General features: G+C 38.9%; 1 protein-coding gene across 1 annotated transcript in view; it reads right to left on the reverse strand.

The window, feature by feature from the left end:
- Positions 1 to 13,468: 13,468 nt before the first annotated feature.
- The window catches only part of LOC104588886 (uncharacterized), a 29,621-nt gene continuing 17,241 nt past the window's right edge, over positions 13,469 to 25,848 (reverse strand). Inside the window, exons 5-18 of the mRNA XM_010247010.3 lie at positions 22,817 to 22,924; positions 22,197 to 22,274; positions 19,367 to 19,459; positions 18,567 to 18,653; positions 17,425 to 17,526; positions 17,212 to 17,331; positions 17,030 to 17,092; positions 16,087 to 16,220; positions 15,902 to 15,983; positions 15,436 to 15,494; positions 15,280 to 15,325; positions 14,026 to 14,117; positions 13,873 to 13,942; positions 13,469 to 13,788 (exon numbers count right to left, since the gene is read on the reverse strand). Of these exons, the coding sequence (XP_010245312.1) occupies positions 13,717 to 13,788; positions 13,873 to 13,942; positions 14,026 to 14,117; positions 15,280 to 15,325; positions 15,436 to 15,494; positions 15,902 to 15,983; positions 16,087 to 16,220; positions 17,030 to 17,092; positions 17,212 to 17,331; positions 17,425 to 17,526; positions 18,567 to 18,653; positions 19,367 to 19,459; positions 22,197 to 22,274; positions 22,817 to 22,924 (1,206 nt within the window). The 3' untranslated portion in view covers positions 13,469 to 13,716. The remainder of the gene's footprint in view (positions 13,789 to 13,872; positions 13,943 to 14,025; positions 14,118 to 15,279; positions 15,326 to 15,435; positions 15,495 to 15,901; positions 15,984 to 16,086; positions 16,221 to 17,029; positions 17,093 to 17,211; positions 17,332 to 17,424; positions 17,527 to 18,566; positions 18,654 to 19,366; positions 19,460 to 22,196; positions 22,275 to 22,816; positions 22,925 to 25,848) is intronic.

Here is a 25,848-nt window from a genome sequence, read left to right on the forward strand (position 1 = left end):
ATCAATTTGAACGGATTGGATGGACCAATAAGACATATTGAATTAAACCAGTCCAGAGTCTCCAGACTAAATGATTCAAAAATATTTATTAGATTGGATTGGACCTGGTCCATCCATATTGAATTTATATTGGATTGGGTTGGATTGAGCCAATATTTGGTCCATTGATAGAAGTTAAGAATATAGGTGTCAATGGACCAGGTTTGGGTTAGAATTAATCTAAATTCTAACAAATTTGAACAGATTGGACGGTCAAGACATTGAATTGGACCGGTCTAAAATGGTCCACAATATTTATTGGATTGGATTGGACCCGGTCCATTTGTAATGGACTCATTTTGGATTGAATGAGATTGGACCAAATCCGGTCCAATTGACACCCCTACACGTGTGAAAGAAAAAATTGCATATCAATAGGTCACTCTTTTTTATTATTTTTTAATTTAATATTTATAGATGCACTTATTAGGGATGATATTAACAATTCAAACTGTTAATATTCCCTAACTCCTAGGCCCTGTACATTTGAGAGCAAGTTTGGGAGAAAAGTTGGTCAATAGAAAAGTTGATCAACTTTCCCATGTTGTTTTACTAGTGAAATGTGGGTTTCATGGAAATAAAATTTTCCCTTGAATAAGTTTTTGGCAGGGAAAGTTTTACCCACCTAGGAGATAGGTGGGTAAATTACCTTAGTCATGGAAAGGAAAATTGACCAAACTTTGTATGAGTGGTACGACTAATGTCTTTACTAGAATTAAAAAAAAAAAAAAACTAGAGGTCCTTTAGAAAATTTACTCACTTACTTATCTGACAAAAAAAAGGCAAATGTACTTACATGTTAATGTTTTCACAGGTAACACTTATCCGAATAAATACATTTACCCAAGTTAAATGAATAGTGCCTTAATATTTCAAATTTCAGTGATTTTTTATACCAATATGATACACAAGATGCAATATGATGCATATCGTGTTAGACAGTGTATGCCCTTAGCTCCAATCAGAATGATGTACATTATGACATTTAATGTAAATAAATAAAGTACATATTTGATTCATGTTATCATGGTGTGTTTCTGTGTAATACCCTTAAACTGGACACGTATGAAACCCGTGTTAGTTTAAAATCTTCACAGCCGTTGGATAGATCTGGGGAGATTTATCCTGCCAAGGCTGACACTAATGTGTCGCCAAGTTGGTTGGGGTAGCTTGTCTCAGCTGTCAGGGTGAGACCTGAGGTGCATGCAGTGTGGGTTTTCTTGAAACCCTGAACTAGACCAGAATTCTAGTATTGCCCTAGACCTTGGAGATAGATAGGCAAAACTGGAATGTTACACCTGACCCCTAGACTCGATTATGATTAGGTGTCGGATTGGGCTGTCTTTGATATGCCAATCGGTGATATCCTTAGAAGGGGTCAAAACCTGGGTATGTTGAGACAGTCCGAAAATTCAACTGAGTGGGTGATCATAATGACAGGATCAGCCCCTTTATCGGACAAAGTGAAAGATCAGGGATGCACTCTCTCTGATGGAAACTAAATCTGCCGGTAGCCGATTTCAACCGTTGAAATTTGTTTTGCAAAATATATTTATATAGAGATATACATATATATTATGGTTTCAAAATGTTTGCAAAAGGTTTTAATTCCGGGGATCCATGTGAGTAGAGAGTGCAGCACTGTTCCTTGCAGCCAAGGGAGATGTCTTCTCTTGTCAGACAGTGTTTGATCATTATGAACTGAGAGGTTAAGTGTAAGACCATTGAGGGTAATACCTGATGGGCCCATTAAGAGCTGACTTGACCCAATGACCACTTAGTGTAAGTGTTGGGCCCATTAAGAGCCCATGGTGATGGGCTTAAGGTTCATTGTTTCCTACAGTGAATTCAGCCAAGCCTTGTAACAGAGGTTGGGATGAACCCATGTGGCTGATGTGTAGATCAATGTTTGGGTCCCACACCATACAAGGATACCCAACTGAACAGCAGTTTTGAGGATATGTGAGCACATGAAATTAATGGGCCTAAAGCCCAATTCGAACTGGTATAATATGATTATTTAAAGAAAGGGCGGTTCTGGGATTTAGATCAACAGATAGGATAGGGAGTTATCCCTATCCACTCAGAGAGTCCAGATCCAAATAAAGATTTGGATTAGGAAACTCCTAATAAGATTAGGAGGGCTGATCTTTATCTGTAGATAAGATAAGGATTTATCCTTATCTCTTAAAGAGAGTCCAGATCCAAATAAGATTTGGATTAGGAAACTCCTAATGGGATTAGAAGAAGCTCTCTTTAAGGCTATAAATAGAGGAGGGTGAACCCTTCTACACCCAATCAGATTACTGATACGAGAGAAGACAGTTGCAGTTGGACTGACGCCATCTTTTGCTCTTGCCTTCTCCTCTTGCTACCGCCATAGCCAGTTCAATCTCCACCTGTAGGAGCGATCAAGAAGCGTTCTTGATATCAGTTTTTGGTGAAAAACTGATCTGAAGTCGTGCTCACTCACCCTCCATCGAATTTTTGCTGAAGAGTTTGGTTCTTGCTAAAGAACCACCTGCTGAATTTGCTCCACCCTACGCTGTGTCATCTTCAGTGGGAGCAGTCTTTGGCGTTTTCCTTGGGTGTGAACACCTTCGTTGAGAGTTATTGTTACTCCGCATCAGGTACATCCCTATCCTTCCTTTTGGTTTTAGATCTGGTCTGTTTTAGGGTTCAAGATTGATCCTTGAAAATGCGGTTTTCTAAAACAGGGAATGTAATTCCCATATGGGAGAGTGAAATTTTTGAAATTTCACCCTACCTACTTGCAGGGTTCAGCTATCCATATGATGGATCTCTCATCCATTCATATCTATACTTTAAACCTAGACCTGATTAGATGGTCTAATCATAAAAATCAGGAACTAATGGCTATTTTTGTTTTTCTTTTAACACCCAACAGTTATTCAAGTTTCTAATAAATCGATTGATCCATCAGAAACCCATAAGAATCATTGAAAACCATCTGGATTTCAAAAACTCAACCAGTTTTCAATGACCCACCCGAATCACTATCACAAATCATAAAATGACATATCCTTATAATAAGTAACACATTTCTATTGATCAATATATAGGAGAATGTTTCATTGAATATGGTTGACGTCCTCCATAAATGGTTATGTCCTGGGAAGAGGTCGAGCAGGTCATGTTTAGTGCTCTAGAGCTCTTGCTGACACCTTTATGAAACGTAAAAACATTGGTATTCCTGCTATTAATTGTAGCCCATTCAATCCCACCCCTTTACTCTTTGCTATGATTGTATAGAAGTTTAAGGGGGGAGATGGGTTGTTGCAGTGCTGAGTGGTTGCTGCTGACCTTGTGAAGGGCTTGCTCCAAGTTCGTGGAAACATTACCCAAAGAACTGGAACTGGTATTTTGACTTTGGGAATAGGAAGGAATGCTCTTTGCGTCCTAATCTCTGCTTCTTTAAACCCTAAGACCAGAATCTCCATCTTCACCCTATGAAAGATCCTCAAGTAGCCAGGAAGATAACTATTACTAGCTTTGGATGATTCTTGATCCAAATTTGAAGTCATGTCTTACCTTGAGGAGATTGGGAATAATGATTTTGTTATGGCTGGTAATCCTGTTTTTTTTTTTTTTTTGTATTTTCTTATTTCGATTCTCTCTTTATATTTGTATCAGAGTTTCCATCTATTCTGATTCGTTTTTCTGAATGATGTTTTCTAATTTTTTATTTTTGTCAGTTTCAGTTGGAGTTAGGACCCTACCTTGTGTTGCATTAGGTATCATATTTCTCATGGTTTTCAAAACCAGACCGTATTAGACGGCCGGACCGAAAAAACCGGGTTGCCCAAAATCGCTTTTTCCTCTAAAACCGTTGGTTTTGGTCAGCAAACTGTTGAACCGGTCAGTTAATCGTTCAAACAGTTTTAACTGTTTTTCAATTTTTTTTTAATTTTTTATTAGAATGGGCTGATCGTTCGGGTCAAACGATCAGACCATTCGAACCGATAACCAGACCCCTGACCGGTTCAGTCACCGGGTCCATTTTAAAAACCATGATATTTCTTGGTTATCCTTTGTAGATTGAAGAAAAACGACTTTTTTTCATTTTCATTTATAATAAGCACTTGTTTCAATGAATACTTAGAAGTATTAGGACTACACAATAAGTGGAAAATAATCACTTATTCTTGCTTTACAAATAAGTCTGGAATAAGTGTTTATTTCGAAAATAAGAACTTTAAAAACAAGCAACATTGGAGTTCCTTTTTTAAGCACTTTTTCAACAAGTGCTTATTCGTATTTATTGGGACGATATAATCCCTTAAAACATTTCGCAATTTCCAAACTGCCCCCACCAAGGAGAAAATCCTCCTCCATTTGCTCAATCGAGTCGTGCAGCGGCGACATCAAGCAAAGGGCAACCGATGACCTCTGAAATGGCAGAAAACTGACTGGTGGGTGGGTCGTTTCCCACTTTCAAACATTCCTCTTGCTTCTAATCTCTATATTTCGTTGTTTTTTCAAGTATTTTAACGCAGGGGTCGTTCTCTTCTCTGCGGTTGTTTTTATTCAAATCTGAACTTTAGGATGGAAAACCCACCGGAAACTCGTTGGCGACCATAGGTAAGGCTTCCTAATCCTAAAACCTTGATCATTTAAGGGCTATTTACCTTTGTTTGGAATATTTTGGTGAAAATAGATTTTTTTTTCAATTTTTCAATGATATAAACCAAAAAATGATGTAATGTTGTATGTGTTTTTGGTTGTATAATTGTTCGTATGAATAACTATAATTCGTTAGTCGTTTTTTGTTGAATATTATACAAATAATAGGTAATTTCCGAATTTTTCTTTACTTTTTGGAATATTAATATAAATAATTGGTGATATTCATTTTTTTTTAATTCTTATTTCATACTTGTGGTGTTCTTCCATATTTTTTTCTTTTTACATAATGCATATTTGTATTTTGGAATAATATATAATTTATGATTTTTATTGGTTCTTGGTGAGGGCAGATTTGGCCCTCCAGTGAAATTGCGACACGTGACACCTCGTGACAACTAGGCAAGCACCCAGGCAACAACTTACCAAGTTGGTGTCCCCCCCGGGCACCGGTCTGGCTGGCCTGACGCAACCTGCATGTGGCCCATGGGCGGCCTGCACGCGGCCTGCGCGCGACCTGGCCGGATCAGCCTGCCACAAGCGCCAACCTAGCAACCTAGCCCGGACACAGGCGCCGACCTGGCAATCTGGCCCAGACACAGGCGCCGACCTGACAACCTGACCCGGACACAGGCGCCGACCTGACAACCTGACCCGAACACAGGCGTCGACCTGACAACCTGACCCGGACACAGGCGCTGGCCTGGCAACCTGGCCCGGACACCGACCCGCCGACAGACACAAGCGCCGGCCTGGCAACCTGGCCCGGACACCGACCCGCCAACTGACATAGGCGTCGACCTGACAACCTGGCCCAGGCGCCGACCTGGCCGCCTGGCACAAGCGCTAGCCTGACAACCTCGAGGAGTTCATCACCGTACCCCGGTTCTGACGGGATATGACGTCTTACCATTTGAAGGCTTTTCACCCACCTAACCCGCGAGGGCACCACTATATAAGGACTCCGATCCCCAAAGACAAAGGGGAGAAAAAAAAGGATGGTAACCCCCGCTCTCTAGCTCTCTCATTTCTCTCCAAGCCCTCTGTAATCAGAATGCTAACTTAGGCATCGGAGAGTCCCCGCCGGGAAAATACCCCCGGGTCCTCTGATTCAGTTCTCGCAGGTCCCTCAGCTCCCGCCGTCTACAAAGGGGAGAAAATTACCTCACGCGGGGGGTAGTCGGGTTGCGCTGCACCAGGGAGCTCCACCATCCTCTGAGTTGCAGACCGCCTAGGAGCAAGTCAAGTGATGAGTTCGCCATCAGGCAGTTCGCCACCAGGGAGCACTACCAGGCAGTTCGCCACCAGGCAGCTTGCCACCGGGCAGTTCGCCATCAGGCAATTCACCACCAGTGAGCACCACTAGGCAGTTCGCCACCAGGGAGCACCACCAGGCAGTTCGCCACCAGGCAATTCCCCACCCGACAGTTCGTCACCAAGTAGCCCTCCACCAGGGAGCTCGCCACTAGGTAGTTCGCCACCAAGCAGTTTGTCACCAAGTAGTTCTCCCCTAGGGAGTTCGCCACCAAGTAGCTCATCACCAAGGCACGTCACCACTGGGTCAAACAACGAGGTACTTAGCCAAAAAATTTATACATCACAAAAAATGATACATGACCAAAAACGGTTACATCAATTGGCGCCGTCTGTGGGAAACGCTATGAAAAGCTAAATTCTCATCCTACAAAAGCTAAGTTCTCATCTTACCAAAGCTAAGTCCTCACTTTTTTGAAGCTATCACTTTATAGTTTACATTTTTTATGAACTCAAAAACTATGCAGGGGGCTAACAGACTAAGTAGCTCTACCAACCTTACTTTCAATTCAGATAATGCTTCATCAGTCCTCTCCGCAAGGTCCCCCCTACAAAGATGAGCTCTTCGTGGCTTCCGCGGAGTTGACGGCCAACAGACTACATAGGCGCCCTTACCGGTCGAGCCTTCCAAGGCTCCTGTGTGAGCTGGCAACCTAAAGTTAGTAGTGCTGCCCCCGAAGGTCGAGCTCCTAGTAGCTTCTTGTAGGAGTGGGTGACCGGCATTACGAAGCTGATGCAGCACAATCATAGCTCGACACCTCATAGGCAAAGCCTACGGGCCACATTACTGCTTAAGACCCAGTCGCCTCTCCGGCACGGGCAAAGTCAAAAAAGAGTAGACTACGAGTCACTCCCAAAAGCCTACGGGCCACATTACTGCTTAAGACCTGGTCGCCTCTCCAACACGGGCAAAAGTCAAAAAAGAGTAGACTACGAGTCACTCCCAAAAAGCCTACGGGCCACATTACTGCTTAAGACCCGGTCGCCTCTCCGACACGAGAAAGTCAAAAAAAGAGTAGACTACGAGTCACTCCCAAAGCCTACGGGCCACATTACTGCTTAAGGCCCGATCGCCTCTCCGGCACGAGCAAAAGTCAAAGAAGAGTAGACTACGAGTCACTCCCAAAGCCTGCGGGCCACACTATTGCTAAATATCCAGTCACTTTCTCAGCAAGAACAAAATCAGCAAAAGTGAACTATAAGTTGCCCCAGAGCCTAAGGGCTACACTACTGAACTGGCGGAGACCCCCTCGTCTTACTGGCAGCTCGCCACATACAGGCAGCTCCCAAAGCCTAAGGAATTGGATCAAAACTTACTAGCTCGTCGACTTACGGGCCAAAAGAAATCTACTCCCTTCGCTGAGTTACTCTCAGCTCGGGAGTGGGGGGCAATTGATGAGGGCAGATTTGGCCCTCCAGTGAAATTCCGACACGTGGCACCTCGTGACAACTAGGCAAGCACCCAGGCAACAACTTACCAAGTTGGTGTCCCCCCCGGGCACCGGTCTGGCTGGCCTGGCGCGACCTGCATGCGGCCCACGGGCGACCTACACGCAGCCTGGCGCGGCCCGCACGACCTGGCCGGATCAGCCTGCCACAGGCACTGACCTGGCAACCTGGCCCGAACACAGGCACCGACCTGGCAATCTGGCCCGGACACAGGCGCCGACCTGACAACTTGACCCGGACACAGGCGCCAACCTGACCCGGACACAGGCGCCGACCTGACAACCTGACCCGGACACAGGCGCCGACCTGACAACCTGACCCGAACACAGGCGCCGGCCTGGCAACTTGGCCCGGACACCGACCCACCGACAGACACAGGCGTCGGCCTGGCAACCTGGCCCGGACACCGACCCGCCGACTGACATAGGCGCCGACCTGACAACCTGGCCCAGGCGCCGACCTGGCCGCCTGGCACAAGCGCTAGCCTGACAACCTCGAGGAGTTCATCACCGTACCCCGGTTCTGACGGGATATGACGTCTTACCATTTGAAGGCTTTTCACCCACCTAACCCGCGAGGGCACCACTATATAAGGACTCCGACCCCCAAAGACAAAGGGGAGAAAAAAAAGGATGGTAACCCCCGCTCTCTAGCTCTCTCATTTCTCTCCAAGCCCTCTGTAATCAGAATGCTAACTTAGGCATCGGAGAGTCCCCGCCGGGAAAATACCCCCGGGTCCTCTGATTCAGTTCTCGCAGGTCCCTCAGCTCCCGCCGTCTACAAATGGGAGAAAATCACCTCACACGTGGGGTAGTCGGGTTGCGCTGCACCAAGGAGCTCCACCATCCTCTGAGTTGCAGACCGCCTAGGAGCAAGTCAAGTGACGAGTTCGCCATCAAGCAGTTCGCCACCAGGGAGCACCACTAGGCAGTTCGCCACCAGGCAGTTCGCCACCAGGCAGTTCGCCCCCAGGCAGTTCGCCACCAGGGAGCACCACCAGGCAGTTCGCCACCCGGCAGTTCGTCACCAAGTAGCCCTCCACCAGGGAGCTCGCCACTAGGTAGTTCACCACCAAGCAATTCGTCACCAAGTAGTTCTCCCCTAGGGAGTTCGCCACCAAGTAGCTCATCACCAAGGCACGTCACCACCGGGTCAAACAACAAGGTACTTAGTCAAAAAATTTATACATCACAAAAAATGGTACGTGACCAAAAACGGTTACATCAGTTCTTATGATATAAAAGTATTTTGAAAGTACTTTTTTATAAAAATTATTTGTTAAAAGTACTTTCTGAAAGTATTTTATGGAAAATTGCTCTTAGAAAATACTTTTCAATAAGTGTCTTTCAAAAGTTCTTTGACACATTTTATTTCATTTCCCTAACAATATTTACTATTTATTTATGTTATTATTCATTATATTTGGTATATTGTTGTTGTAATTATTGTTATTATTATAACCATTATTATTATTATGTGTTAATGCCACATGTGGGCCCATGTGACACTCCACATGCGTTACATGTGGATCCTCATGTGTCTTGACGTAGTGATGTGGCAAGTTCCTTTAAAATATACAATATAATATGAGTAATTCAATATTTATATGAATGTGCGAAATAAGGGCTAAAAATGTCATTTCTGCAAAAATAAGTATTTATTGAAGAAGTGGCTCGCCAAACATCCTCACCTCAATAGGTACTTAAAATAAGTATAAGTGCTTTAGTTTTGGGGTCGCCAAACATCCTCACCTCAATAGGTACTTAAAATAAGTATAAGTGCTTTAGTTTTGGGGTCGCCAAACAGCATTAAGTACTTGTTCAAATAAGTACTTAATCACCAAACATAGCCTTCAACTCCATCAATGAAAACTTTCTGTGTGCATTTTTTTTTGTTTTTTGTAAGCTTCTTTGTGCTTCTATTGGTACTTTTGGTGGTAGTAGTTCAGACAATTGATGGCTCATTGTATTTGAAAATTTTGTCACTCATTGTTCAATGCCAAAAAAAATTGAAATAGTATATGTAGAACAAGTGAGAACAATGTGGATTTGAGGGACAGATATAAAAAAAACCGATATAGCACTAGGTAGGGGCTCTTTGGGTTTTGGTTATAAAAGGTCAATAGAGGTTGTTTCACTACAGAAATAGAGTATAGTACAATGGAAAGAATGATCTAAGAAATAACAAATATAATGAAACCATGCAATTCAATCCCATTGATTCACTTTGCACCACAAGTCTCTAATGAAGTAATGGATTTCAAACTTCTATGGGAAGACAAATGAACAATAAAAATCCAAGCACATCAAACCAGCTGGGGCACGTTCAATTGCATTGTCCTTAAATAAAAAATCTCCCTTTTGGTAGTTGGTTAATGCAAAAGTTTTTGGTGTATCTACTCTAGGATTCAACAAACAAAAAGCTCTCTTGATAAACCTACACTTTGATATTTGAAGGTATATATTGACTTAAAACACTCATAGGACTAAAACATGTAAAGAGAATGAAGAAAAGCTTTCTTCACCTAGGACTAGAGCTTTCTTCCACCTCTCTTTGTGTAAATTGCATTTTTCCAAGGATTAGGGGAATACTAATCTTTGATAACCAAAATCTGAACGCCATGGACAAACTAAAGAATATCTCAATTCTTGACATGTAGAAAATTTGGGTTATGGACTTGGTGGAAATATTCAAATCTCATTTACCATGTGCATACGATGTTTTGGGTCATTGTCCTCCTCTCCCAAACCTCCACCGTCCAGATCTCAAAACACTCCATCCGATCATAATTAAATTGAACGATAAAGACAATTCTCATAGCCTTTGGAGGCCTTGACCTTTATAGTGTTTGGTATATATAGAACATTAATTTCCAACTTTTGATCCTATTAGACCTGAAATATTCTACAAAATTGACTAATGGTTTGGTGGCTATTTTGTTTAACTTCCATACTTGAGCTCCCTTATACTTTTAAATTTCCAACTTTTCACATCTTTTTCCACTTTTAGTAATTGCTCATATTTAATCCACCTTGTCAGTAGTTTATTTATTGGTTGTTTCGCTTATTTTGTGCATTGCTTATGGTTTGAAAGTTGAATTCCATAGGCTTCATATAAGAATGTCCTGATGTTTATCAAGGTATCTTGGTAAGAATTTCTTGATGGTTATCAACTTAACAAGATCAGAATTTTGCTTTCTATTTCGAACACTTCTAATAAGGGCAGTGCGTTTTCTTATTAGTTAGGAATTGTATTTGCATTCTTATTACTTCCTTTTTTTTTTTTGCTATGATAATAAGACCAGCTGACCAGGATTTGTTTTGCTTGAACTACATCTAGGAGTGATTTGCAGAAGCCCAAGTATGATTCTAGGCTCATGTCTCTTATTATTATTCATTCTTTTATGGATTCTTTTTGTTTATTATTCCTATTTTTATGAATTATTCTTTTTAATTATCCATCTCTTGAAGTTTGTTTTGATTGGTACGATTTAAAGATGGAAATGCTATTAATCCAAGCAAAGGGAATGATTTCTCATTGCAAGCAATAAAAGGTTATTCTAGTTCTCTTGAAAAATATAGAACCTGTAGTTTCTTCTCTCTCTAAATTAGTATTTTCAGCAATAAACATACCAAAAACCTTAATTAACCCTTCCACGTGGATTTCACTGTAAGATTTTAACCCATCTCTTTTAGTATTAGGAGAAACCTAATAGGTACTCATAATCATGAAACTGGGCATAAGACTTTAAATGATGATCAGAAACCCTATTGAGTTGTTTACATTTGTACTAACATTCAATTCTTAAAAGATAAGCCTTAAATGTCTATCTTGACGATAGTACTTTTCATTTTAAACAGGGTAATATTTAATTTTCTCTTTGAATTTGTGATGATATTTCATACCTCAACATTTCGTAGAAACAATTTTTTTGTATTATTTAATATATAATTGTTTTATAAGATTTGGAACTTTCGTCTGTGCCAAGATATGAAAATATAGTAAAACATCACCATCAATGTCAAATACCCATGAGTTGAACAAGATATGAATTACAAAATTTGTATCGAGTCCTGATCTCCTGCACTCTGGATACTGTACTTCCGCTCATAATCTGACACATCAGCAGCACATGAGTTGAACAAGTGACTTGCCCAAACAAATAAACAAGCTTAGTAGGCGTTTGGCATCAATGTAGTTTTCTCCAAAAACGGCATCACATCAGTGCCACATCAGAAATCCGTATTTTGAGAAAACGTTTGTTGTTTGGTTAATTGTTTTTCCAAAAAATATTTTCTCAAATCACACCTTGAAAATCAGGAAAGGTGTGGTTTAAAAATACACCCATTTTGGTGTTTTCCCATTTTTTCTACTATTGTGTTGACATGGCATTGAAAAATGTCTATGTGGTAGCAACAGCAATGGTACTAAATAGAAAACTGAGAAAGCGTTTTCCGAGAAAATATCACTAAAGAAACAACATTGGTTCCAAACACTACCTAATCCTCCATTAAATGGTTCTCCCATTTAGAAATTTAAATACTTTAAAGTTTAAAACAAAAGAACAAAGTTGGGGGGGAAAAAGCACGAAACCTATTTTCGTCTTTTTCAGGAAGGAATTTCCACCATACGACCATCTGCCTTTGCCCAAAAAACAAAAAGCACAAGTCTGTTTCTTTGTCTTCTAATTCTTGAAGACCCTGCTTTTCTGCACGCTAACCTAGGTCAGGTGTTATCTACTTTGTAAAGTTTCTACCACTCAATACGTTTTCTCCATGGAGCTTCAATAACTCGATTTTTATGGATTTTTCAAGAAATATAATCACTGAAAGAATTCCAAGCAGTCAAAACCGTTGAGTAGTCCATTAAATCCCTATTGATATTTGCGTGGGCAGAATAGTGCCTTGGGCAGCGGCATTTGTGAGTTTTAATAGCATTTGCAGCACTAACGTTGAAAACTGACCTTATCTTGAATGTCCACCCCACTATTAGGTGAGGGTTCTAGATAATAGATTCAACGGTTAAATTCCATATTTTAAACAATGGTACAACAGAGACGGATTGGAGAACCTAGAAGCTCTTATTGGCCTCGAGACTCGAGAGGTATGAGAGTTTTTGAACATTTTACTGAATAATGCCGAAATTCTTGGAAGAACATCTATTAGCTCAACCTACTGGAAGGGGCTACCACATTCAGACGGAAAGATAAACAAATATATATATATATATATATATTAGCAGAAAGGTTCCCTTGAAAGATTAGGCAACCACCATGTAAAGAAAGCAAAAGAAAAAGATATTAATCCTCGTCATCTCGCTGTTTTTGAGTAGCTCCATCTTTGTTGTCATATAAAATTGGGTATGTTTAAGCCCGAAATTAGGCAACGCAGGCAACAAGGCACCCTTGGAGGGTCACCTCACGCACAGTTTTTTATACTATTATAAAATATTTTTATATTCATAATTTTTTAGGATTATAATTATAAAATAGACATTATTAAACTAAAATATTCATTGTATTTATATATTCTTTTTATTATTTTTTTATTTGTTAAAATTTAATCAACACAAACATTGCTTAATGTTATATTAAACCCTCAAAGATTTCAAAACCTGAACCAGTAAGGAATAACTTTAAATTTTGTCCAATCAACACATTCTTCTTCTATTCCTATAACAAAAATAAGGGTTCCCCTATATTTTTTAATTTTCTTTTCTTCCTTTTCTTCTCATAAGTATGTTGATTTTCTATACTCTAGTACACTTTTCTTATGAAAATTATGGATAGTTATTAAGAAAATATGATTATGGAACTTAGGCTATGTTTGGTTTGAAAGAAAAAATAGGAAAAAAGGAAATGCAGGGAATACAAGATTTGTAAAGGTTTCACTTCCTTTCTCCTTCAAACCAAACATAGCCTTAGGGAGCAAACCTAGGATACATGCTTTTCCTTTTTTCCTATTTTTTCAAGTCTAAAAATAGGTATGCCTAAAAGGTATATTCAAGTCTAAAACTCAGGGTCTGTTAATAATTGCTAGATCTTAGATGCTTCCTTTGCATTAAACTTCAAATATTCAAGGCATTACAAATATTGTAGAAAACGAAGACAAATTACAAGGAAACAGTAAAAAGACCACCACTTCAATAACTCCTTTAACTCATAGGAGAGTACATGAGGTTAGTTTGAATTAAGTCACTGATTAGATGCACTCCCCAACAATGAAGAGTAGGGATAGCTGAACCTGATAATATGAATAAATTTCAGACGCACTAAAACTTGAAATCCTTCTTCTTTGACTTTCCTTCCTTTTCCTGCATCTTCCGCTTCCTCTTCTTCTCATTCTGCACAAATTTCTTCTTTGTTGTAATTGGTTTCATTAAATTAACCAACAAACAAAAAGAAAGCAAAAGTTTTAAGTGCAAGACCTCTGCAACCATGTCGCTGAAATCCTCCCGCTGGCTACGTAACTTCTCCTCCTCCCGTGCTTCTTCATACCTGCAAACGGGTTTGCATGTCAACAATCATACCTAATGTAGAAAATCAGTATTAGAAGAATAATTGCCAGCCGGGACTCTTACTTTGCAGCCAGGACGTTGTCCATAACTTCCAACTCTTCTGGTTGTAGAGTGACATCCACTTTATCTGATTTTTGACCCCGTAGCAGATCAACCTGTAGAAGCAGTTTAATGAAACACAGTAAACAATGCATCAATGCAAAGCAGACACAACAATAAGAAGACAATTAAATAAACATGCAATAGGTCCTATCTGGTCTAGTCAGGGTAGACCTGTCTGCCACCAATAAATAAACATGCAGAACCAGTCCTGAACCAGACCCTGGAAAGGTTTCTAATAACACATTCTGACATTCAGGAACTGATCAAGTATACCATGAGAAAGACAGGCATTAGACTGGAGGCATATCTTTGCAATGCGGTGACATATAGTCAGTCCAGGTCTTAAATAGCTCAGAACAACCAAAACCAATGCCAACCCAATTATAATCAGGATATAAGACCCAGACCTGCATAATAGGGTCGAATCAGGTTGGTTCTATCAGGTCCATCCTAGGCTAAGCAAAACGGTATAATAGCATACAAAACATTGGTATGGAAAGATATTTATACAAAACACAATCAGGTCAAACATGTCAGACAATTGATCAGATAAGGTACATTAAAAAAACAGTATCCAAAAAGAAAAGGCAATCAAGGTTCACAGTAGCGGCCTGTATCGGCCGATACATATCGTTCCAGGCCCCCTCTGATTCGCCTCTACAGTGGGTGTATCGGGGGTCTGACCGGTTCAGGGGGTGGAGGAGCTCTTAACCGGCCCCCCTGAACTGGTTTTGAAAAAAAAAATAAAAAAAAAAGTAAGAAAAAAGTTATCGATTCGCCCGATACGACCCTACCAGCGTATCGGGTGTATCAATATTTTGAACCTTGAAGGCAATGACAAGATGCTCCATAAGATTGATAAACCCCATATCCATCACTATGAAATCCAGATTTCTCTATAGACACATCCCTTCCACAATCCAGATCACATGGGGAGAAACCAGAATTCATAATGGCCCTAGATACCTAGGGACTGACTTTACTGAGAATAGAAGATTATACCTTTCTGCAGTTGTGAAATTCAATATAAGCAATTATTGATAAAAAAAATTCAATATAATCAATAACAAGATCCATGGCACTACCCCTCACAGGTTTAAAATACTAAATTTTGTTGTGCATAATAGGTCCCCAAGATGCTTCTAGGTTTATCAGTATAAACATAGTAGTTACCAAGAAAATCAATTTTGTCTAAGAACCACCAAACATGCTTACCCTCTTTGCAGTTGTTTTGTCCTGGGTTCCAGTGCCAATAACATACCTGCATCCAGGAAAATCCTAAGATTGTCAGAATCTACAAGCATTAAAATACCAACACAAACACTTAAATCTGAGATAATGAAGAGTGTGGCTCCATTCCAAAATACATACGTGTGTGTCGTTCCAAGCAAGGTCCCTGCAGCAATCCTTTCTTCTTTTTCTTCAAGTACCTTGAAAAAGGAAACTTGACCAATAAGAAGATGCATAATGTTTAAAGAACACAAAATCAAGAAAACCGCATATAAAAGGGATGCAAGTCAGACAGCTTCTATCAGTTTGGATGCTAATACAAACAAAACTAAAGAAGAAACCAACTGAACTCTAACTAGATCCCAGTTAAAAACAAGGTTAGGTTAAACCTTAGTCCAATTTGATCAGGTAAGCAACCTCCTTTTTTATCTTATAACAAAAGAACCTATTCCAACATTTGAATATGCAAATATAAATCATGATAGACTTTACAGTTGGCCTCAGGCATCCAAGCTGGGTTATAGGTCAGAGCTCAATTCAGATTGGTCCCAACTTACAACCAAGTTGCATCCCTTATGAAGATAACTTCAGCTGCAGATGTACTCACCTGGTATAGAGGCTTCTCAGGCTCTTTTCTCTGTTGCTTTCGTAGGTCAATGACATCAGGTGTCTCCACCCCAGTGGGAGTGCTGGACAAAAAAGAAATGATGATATTTTATGATTAGAAGAAATGGTGATAATTCAATTACTAGTAATTGTTATGACAATGCCCAGAGATAAGAAACATAGTACCTTGAGAGACTATCTACAGATTGGATGCCAGCCTCCAATTCATCTTCCTCTATTTCTTCTTCCTCTTCTTCTTCTTCTTCTTCCTCTTCTTCCTCCAAGTCTCCCCAGTGCTTGGTCCGATCAACGGGTTCTTCCTGAATACACATCAATACTGTTGTTTAGAAATACTCATTTCAACTAAGAACAGCCCAATCGTTCTGTTTTTTTTTAATATATAGGACAACATAGCAGGGGGTAACCCCTCAGCCAAACCCCAAGACCCCCCAATCCTGGTGAAGATGGGAATCAATCCCAAGTCTCAGCTATAACCAGCCAGAGATGTACCAACCGATCCAGTTGACTACCTTCAACAGTCCATTCAATGATTCACTACTCATTTACATTTTACTCAAATAGTCATCTGGCTCAATAAGAATTTATTTTAGGAGTCTTCTCATGTCTTACAAGTTCCTTTTTTCCAGCTCAAACAAAATGCATACAGGAAAATACCTCATAGTTAGACCCTATTCTCAGGACCGGTGGGAGTGGGGGATTCCACAAGGGCAGAAATCCTTGCTGCAGTACAAGGAATTCAGATCGCCAACCAGCTTGGGGTGGAGCATCTCCTAGTTGAAGGGGACTCTCAGGTGGTAACAAGGTGGCTCCTAAACTTGGATACCACCATTTGGGGCTACAAAGATCTCATCAAAAAAGTGGTTAACCAGCAATATGAGAGTTGAGGTAAACTGGGTTAGTAGGTCTGCTAATTCTTTGGCTGATGCTTTAGCCACACAGGGGGTTTATAGGGAAGATCTTTTTTGTGCTTCTATGTAAGTTGTTATTAATTTGGAAATCTGTACTTAACTAGCGGGGAGAGGTTGCAACTCGTGCCTTTCCTTGGGGACTTTGTACTATTGTCTATTGCTGATTAATAAAATTATTTCAATTATCAAAAAAAAAATACCTCATAGTTAGGCTCTTCTTGCTGTTGGACCCCGAAAACATCTCCATACAGAGGGCGTCCATACTATACACAGAAGAATGTAGAAATAGTTAAATTAACAAATAAAGTAATGCCATATAACAATTTCTATAAAATTAAAACCTTGAAGAAAGGTAGAATACTCGGACAAAAAAAAAACTCACTTCATCAACAGGAGGTTTACCCCAACCTCCAGGATGATAACCAAAGCTAGCTCCAAGAGGAATGGGGGCATTCAGACCAGGAATTTTCAGATGTGGATAAGATGGCGGAGGACCATATCTCTGATCATGGATAACTTATCAGCTGGTACGAAAACAAAAGCAGGAAAATAGTTGACAAATCAAATCCATATGAATTATATTAGCTCAACCAACCTGCATGTTGATAAGCCATGGAGGAGGAGCACCTTCAGGCATACCAAGAGCCTCTTTTAGTTCCTGTGAGAGCATACCTGGCTTCATCTCCCTCAGTTTCACCTGTAAGTTTAATAAGCATTACAATTAATATTTTTTCTGCTTCTTAATAATAATACTATCAACCCTAATGCCAAAAGAAGATTTTGCTGCAAAACCACAGAAAAGATGTGGAAACATATGTGGTTCAGAAACATGTCTCAGAAAGAAATCCTCTTTTTTTGGATAATTTAAAAGAATTCCTCGTTGGGGGAATGGTAACCCTACTCTGGAAAAGTAGTGATCTCTTGTCATTTCTATTACATGTGTCCATGAAATATGGTATAACTACCAAGTACCAAAATACCCCCCATGTAAAAAGACAATAAATACCCTTGACAAGGATATATGTAAAAGCAATGCTGATATTAAACCTGTGATCCAATAATCCTACCCGGGAGTATGATTACTATTCCAATTCTTATTAATAATGAATAGCAAAAGCTCCTATACATAGAAGATGCTCAAGTGGGGGAGGAAATACACATCATCAAGCTTACCAATACCCAAACTGATTTTACACAGGAATACAATTAACCAATTGACAGAAACCCTTGACCTGAAGCCCCCGATACTAAAGTAGTTCTTCCTACACCTTCCTTTGCTAAAGATTCAGCAAGTTCCTTTCTTTCTCTCTCATTCTTTCTTAGAGAAATTAAAGCAGATATTATATTGACATCAAAAGAAGATAAAAAAATTGAACAAGTATAGTGCATGTATACGAGAAATTCTACAATGGATGAATGGTTGCAGAAGAAACATTTATCTTGTGTATCCTGTTATATATAAGTAATAATTAGAAGAATATACATACTAAGAAAGTTACAAGGCACTCCACTATTGATAGAAACAAACTGTTTCAGCTACCAAAAGCCTCTATACTCACAGGTATTAGCCCCCTAAAAGAATCTTATCATCTCTAACAGAATGGTGGATAAGTAACATAGACTTGGTCAGAAACCTTAATTCTGTCTCTAATTGAGTTATATACCAAACATCTAGTTCCATAACAAGTAACCCCCCAACTTGCAAGCTCATTTGTAATAAGAACAATGTGAATATACCTCAAATTCTTTCCCTTCATGATAAAGATCACCATGTGTTGTCAGCTTTGGTTTTGTCTGATATTTAAAAAATGCATCATGGAGAACCTGCACACAGAAACCATATCCTTGAATAAGAACATTTTAAAGAGCATGGTCATGAAAGATTGCCACTCCAGGAATGGATCTGATGAGGAAACAGCAAGACTATGAGATGACAAACATGCTGGAAAGGGGAGACCCATTCATTCAGAGGTCAAGAATAGAGCAATGGCACAAGATATCACTGGTAACAAGAGTGATCAGTGATGTCTTATATAGGCTTCAATTTCTGCCATAGGTGCACCAGCACTGGCTCAACATGCAAGGATAAGAGTCAAGAACAGACAAATATAAAAAGATTCGACTATGATGCCGGAAAAACTTATAACCAATGAACCGGTATCATAAAAATGGTAACAATCGGATAGTAATTATCAAATTCATGGGGTGTTGATTGGTCAAGCCCCTTCCGTATCATGTCTTTTCTGGCAGCATAGATTTTCCCAAAATAAATAGGAAATAAGAGATTGAGGACCAGCGCTGACTCAACATGCTAGGATGAGAATCAAGAACAGTAAGATATAAAAGGGTTCGACCGTTCGAATATGATACTGGAAAAACTTGTAACCAATGAACTGGTATCATAAAAATGGTAACAATCAGATAGTATTTATCAAAATTCATGGGGTGTTGATTGGTCAAACCCCTTCGATATCATGTCTTTTCCAGCAGCACAGATTTTCCCAATATAGAAAGGAAACAAGAAATTGACGACAAACCTGATAGTCAATGTCCATCTTCCCCATCTTTGGTTGCATGCGTTCACGTTGTTTCTGCTTTAACTTCTTACTGTCCTCTTTTTCAATATAAGCCTATAAAAGATGCCATAAAACTAGGAAACAGGTTAGCATATCACAATGAAAATACAAGAGATTTCCATCAGCAAGGCTAAGTTGAAAAATATCAAAATCCAATTTTCTCAAAATCAAAAGGAAATCTTAAAATTTAAACCCTTTCTATGCACCATATCTAGTCTAGTAATTCAAAAACAGCATGAAACCAACTTTTTTTCAAGGAGGATGAAATAAATTCTCCTATTCTTCACAATCAAAGCCTTCTTATTTGAATTAAAATTCATTGTTTTTAAATATTTAAGCTAAGTTATAGTGCAGCAAAGAAATCTAAAATTACAAGCCCATTGAGTTTTTTTTGGAGTTAGCATAAAGCACAAGATAACAAGACACTAAATTAGGGAAGCAGGATAATTGGTTTCAGGATGAATAGGCAGCCCAGGTGGGAACGAAGATCAACTAATATCCCAGGTGATACCTAGCAAGAGAAGTAAGGGCAATTGCAACTAGCATACCAGACAGATGTTGTATTTCTTTATTTTTTAATTGTTAAAGCAGCTTTCACCGATTAAAAAAATTGTTAGTAAGCTTTTGTATTTTGTCTTTCTCATCTTTGTATGATAGTCAGTTATGAAGTGTATGTTGGTGCTATCATTGATTTAAAAGGCGTGCCTGAGGTGTGCCTAGGCGCACAGGCGAGGTGCATTTTGGGGTATGCGCCTCGCCCAGGTCCTAGGCACACGCCTGGTGTGCCTAGGCGTGTGCCTGATGCGCCTTGCGCCTCAGCCCAGGCGTGCGCCTTTTTTTAATTTTGCGCTTCTTGCTTCTTTTGAGTCTAATGGCTGGGCAGGAGGCTCCGCCCCTAGACCCCCAACCACGCCCCTCGAGGCAAGCCCGAACAAGTCTATGTTAGGGTCTGAAATTCTTATTTCTCACATAAAAAATAATGATTTTATAAGTTTCATTGCCTTTTAAGAAGATATTTTATTGCAATGAATGAATGAACAACAATAGCAACTAGGGGGTTCTCAGAGCCTAACTTAGATTTGTTCGGGTTGATAATGTTCATTCATTCATTGCAATAAAATATCTTCTTAAAAGGCAATGAAACTTATAAAATCATTATTTTTTATGTGAGAAAATAAGAATTTCGGACTCTAACATAGACTTGTTCGGACTTGCCTAGAGGGGCGTGGTACAAAGGCGACTCATAGAATCAAGAATGCAATACGGTTTACATCACATTAGCTACTTGAAGTAATGCAATTAAGGAAAAAGAGAGATTGTGGGTTTTACATGCTTGAAAATGCTTTATATGTTTGCTTTTATTTTTAAATTTTCATTTGAATACGCTTTACATGTTATGTTTATGTATTTTAATTTTAGACAATAGGTTTTTTAAAACATTTATTTTAAATTTTAAGTTTATATTTTTTATTAACATGATGTTTAATATTTTTTGCATTTTTTAAATTTTTTGGCATTTTTTTAATTTTTTGGCATTTTTTTAATTTTCTGACTTTTTTTTTTTTTTAGCTTTTTTTTGTAATTTTGTGCCTTGCTTAAAAAGGTGCACACCTCACCTTGCACCTCAAGCGCAAATTGGCCCTTGTGCTTTTAAAACACTAGGTGCTACCCACCACTAGTTGGGGGTGTTTCTTGTATTCCTTTTCTATAATCATAACTAGTAAATACCATCTTGCTATTGAGAAAAGAAATTAATTTAGAAACTAAAAATAGCCTACATTCACATCATAAACATATAAACTAGTTGTATTCTCTTAACATAAATAACATCAATACTAATTGGGGAAGGAACTAGTATTTTTGCATTATAACTAAAAACCTTTTTAATAATACCATACACCTTTTGACATTTAAAAGACAAATAAGAGGAGGGAGGCTTGCTATCAATGGTTTTCTAATTCGATTTTATAACTTGCAACCAAAATAAGAGCCCATAAAATTAAAAACATGATCTTCCTAAATCAAAATAAATGGCCCACAAAAGCAAGCACTTCATCTCTCTCTTTTTTTTTTGAAGATATCTCCTTATGATGACTTCAAATGAGGTTAAAACTCATACACTTGCCATAAGTGTTAAAGCATCAAATGCCAGCAAGTTTCATCAAAAGCACTGACTCAAGCAGTCAAGGTAAAAACATCTTCCCATGTTCACTAGCTCCTTCTCCGGATTTCTCAATGTAACTTTATAAAATTGCTGGAAAGAATATTATGTACAAAGTGATAAATTAAATATACTTAACATTCCTAAGATCAGAAAGCGAACACATTAACTGCCTTCCTCATTCCCAGTTTCCTAATTCCTCCATTGTAGTTCTCAAAGATAAGTGTCGTTTGCTAAAAACATTTTCCCATGTTTGCAGGCCGCTAATAACAATTGCATTTCATCAAAGTAATCCTAAGCCATTCCAAAACCATTCAACATCTCCAAGCCTTTAAAAGATAAAAGAGTACAAACTTAGTTACAGGTCTGTGCTCTATTGGTACTTAGAACCATAAAACAAAATTTCCAGTTTAGAAGGAAACCAACTAAGATTTCTATCACTATGAATGTACTTAGCAATTTCCCTTTTTTCCTTTTTGGCCTTTTAGAAAATAATATGGATGTAAATAAGGAAATAAGATTGAATTAAATTCAACATAACTCAAGAGGTGAAATAACCTAAAGAAGTAAAAACAAGAGTGCTTGCAAATTAGACTCTATGTTAATAAGTTATTAAGCTTTGCGACATACTTGTCTTATTTTTTCAATTCCTGTTGCAGCAATGAAGTCAGGAAGTTGGAAAGGCTGCTTTTCAATACCACGCTTTCCCTGCAAGAGAAATAACAAATACATGAAATAGCTGAAAACAACTTAAAAGATATCATTTCTAGCATTAATGCAAAATGTGTCTACAAACAAGAATTTTAAAGCCCTTTAAACAGCCCAGGATATCTGCAGTGTCAAAAAGGAAAAGATTCAGTCCAAGAATTATTCGCAAGTCGCAACAAAAACAACACTCATGCAGAATTGCATAGCAAAACCATAGTTCCCCAGCCAGTCAGTTCTTCTACTGCATGTAGAACAAGCTATCTAACCTAGGCATTTTATTTTGTATGCACAAGTAACATCACACTCCCACCCACCCTAGAAAATATTTTAAAAGAGAAACCATTCAGGGGTCCCCCTCAGCAAAGACCACCAAGTCCTGGCTCCATGATTGTTACAGCCGCTCCCCTGCAAGAACCACATATACATATAAGAGGAGTGAAACCATATCGACTTTATCTTCCCTCACCCTCTTCCACAACCCCTTATATTGTATTCCTATCAAGCATGCATGCAAATCTTTCTTGCAACAATGCAAAACTCACCTGTAAGAATTTTCTCTTTTGGCACCAATGCCTTGGCACAGGAACAGTATTCCGGTATGATTTCAAATACACAAGCAACTTTGGATCTGCAGCTGTTGCATCCCATACCTAAATAAAAGCATTCCATCAATGATGAATTAAAAGGTTGATAGTACCAATATGAAATGCAAGAGAATATGCAACAGATGCTAAAGAACTTCAAGAAGGGATGTGTGATATGGCATTGTTTTAGTGCATTAAAAGGCAATACCATGGTCTTCTGCCAATTGAGAACAACTTTGAGAGGTTACTCTGTATCCATTTTTTGGCTCTTCAATCTAACTGATGCATCCCCAAAAACAGTGATGAGCTGCTATTTGGGTGAAATACTAAAGGATTAAACAAGAAGGCAATATAGCACAGGGCTCCAGACCCTCAATAATTATGTTGGCATATGGACTGAGCATATTGCATCGATCATTAACAATAAATAACCCAGTAGGATGAAGCATTAAGGGAATAGGGACAAAAGTTCAGGGTTGGCCATCAGCACAGAAGGCCGTAAGGAATGCTTCACTCTTCACACTTTATACTCCTTGCGAAAAGAAAGGGACTGATAGAGAGGGAACAGAAGACTGTAGGTTTAGAAGGGAGGAAAGAGGAAAAGAAGGCAAATTTGAGAGGAAATGTGGAGAGATATTCAAGGGGGAATGGGACTGATAGAGAGGGAGATGGGGAGATGGGTGAGAGGTTTGATGATGAAAGCCCAGGAGTAAGTTGTGACCCTAAGGATGTTGATAAAGGAGAGAATGGTGCAGAAAGAGGCTGTGAGAACTTTTCAAGAGCTAAAGTGGTAGTAGGCATAGTTTTCAAGGCATCTAGGCGACACTGGGGTGCCTAGTCGCCTAGGCGATAAAAATTTTATAATATGAAAAACTGACTTTTGGCTAGTTTCCTAGTTTTATATACCATTCAGCATGTATGTTAATTGAAAAAATAGCATCTCTTTATTAAGAACATTAAATTTCCTCTAAAAATGTGGCAAATCCAATGATTTAAAAGATGCGCCTGAGGCACACAAGCGAGGCGCATTTTGGGGTATGCGCCTCGCCTGGTGCACCTAGGCGTACGCCTGATGCGCCATGCGCCTCAGTCCAGGCGTGTGCCTTTTTAAAATTTTGCGTTTTTTGCTGTTTTTTTAGTCTAACGACTGGGTCGGGGACTCCGTCCTCGGACCCCTGACCACGCCCATCGAGGCAAGCCCGAACAAGTCTATGTTAGCTTCGCTCGCTCACCGAAGCTCCGAAAACCCCATATTTGCTGATGTTGTCCATTCATTCATTGCAATAAAATATCTTCTTAAAAGGCAATGAAAGTTGTAAAATAATTATTTTTATGTGAGAAATAAAAATTTCAGACCCTAACATAGACTTGTTTGGGCTTGCCTCGAGGGGCATGGTACAAAGGCGACTCATAGAATCAAGAATGCAATATGTTTTACATCAACTTAAAGCAATGCTATTAAGGGAAAAAAAAAAAAGAGATTGTGGGTTTTACATGCTTGAAAATGCTTTATATGTTTGCTTTTATTTTTAAATTTTCATTTGAATATACTTTACATGTTATGTTTATGTATTTTAATTTTATATAATAGGTTTTTTAAATCATTTATTTTAAAATTTAAGTTTATATTCTTTATTAACATTATGTTTAATATTTTTTATTTTTTTGCATTTTTTTAATTTTGGCATTTTTTTTAATTTTCTGACTTTTTTTAGCTTTTTTTTTTGTAATTTTGCGCCTTTCTTAAAAAGGTGTGTGCCTCACCTTGCAACTTAGGCGCAAATTGGCCCTTGCGCTTTTAAAACACTAGACAAATCATCACATCTAAAAGATAAAAATATTTTACATATATTAATTTCATTATTTTCAAAAATAATACTATTGTAATAAGTATTTAATAGAGCAAATTCATATTAATCAGCAGCTAAAGAAGGTTATTAACTTTATATGATAAATATTCAAGATGGAAAGTAAAATAGAAAAAAAAAACAAGGATGGAGTTTCTGTTTTATTTAATTAGAGAGAGAATAGAAAAAAAGAACTTTATTATTCTATTGTTTCTTTCCCCTTTCTTTTCTTTCCTTTCTTTCTTTCTTTCCTTTTCTCTTCTCAAAACCCCTTGATCTTTTAAATTTCAATAGTAAAACATTAAAACAAAATATAACTGATATATATAGCATATAATAAAATGTATTAACACATACATTAATAAGATACAACAATATAAATGATATTATAAAAGGCACCCGCCTTGTCATTTTTGTCGCCTAGGCAGGCGCTTAATCGCCAAGAAGGGCGCCTAGTTGCTAAAAGTCAAGGTGTTTGGGCGAAGCGACCAGCCAAGGGCGCCTAGTCGCCTAGGCAACGCCTTGACAAATATGGTAGTAGGGAGGTTGGGAGTCAAAATTTGGGTCGGAAAAGGAGTATTGAGAAATTAGATGGTATCAGGGGAGAGTTAGAGGTGGTAGGGCCTGGTCCAACAAAAAGAGGGTTTATAAGAGAAAAAAGATTCCACGACTCAAGTGTTAGATGGTGCAGCGACCCATGCGTCGGTTGCATCTGAGAATAAGGTTGAGTTAGTTGCATCTGAGTTTTAGGAAGAAGATTTTCTTTCAGGAAGAGTTTTGGAGTGTGTGTGTGTGTGTGTGTTTTATTCCTTTAGTTTGTTGTAATTGTGTAGTGTTTGGATAGTGTTTTTGGGTGGTATTTTGACAAGGGCAATTCAGTAGCTGAAAACTCTAAATCTCTTTGATGCATAGAAAAGCTGGTTAGCAGTGGCTAATACTTCTACCAGGAAGGACAGATATGTGGTTGAATGGATGCCACCTGGGAAGGAGTTTATTAAGCTGAACTTTGACGGGAGTAGACAACGTAACCCTGGACCTTCAGGTATAGGAGTGCTGAGAAATAAAGACAGTAGCATTATATCTTTGTATTCAGGTCCTGCAGGTGTTGGAGATTCTATAAGGGCTGAATTACTTGCTGCTGTG

This window comes from Nelumbo nucifera, chromosome 1 (genome assembly GCF_055504915.1).
Source record: "Nelumbo nucifera cultivar China Antique chromosome 1, China Antique-T2T, whole genome shotgun sequence".
Lineage (NCBI taxonomy): Eukaryota > Viridiplantae > Streptophyta > Magnoliopsida > Proteales > Nelumbonaceae > Nelumbo > Nelumbo nucifera.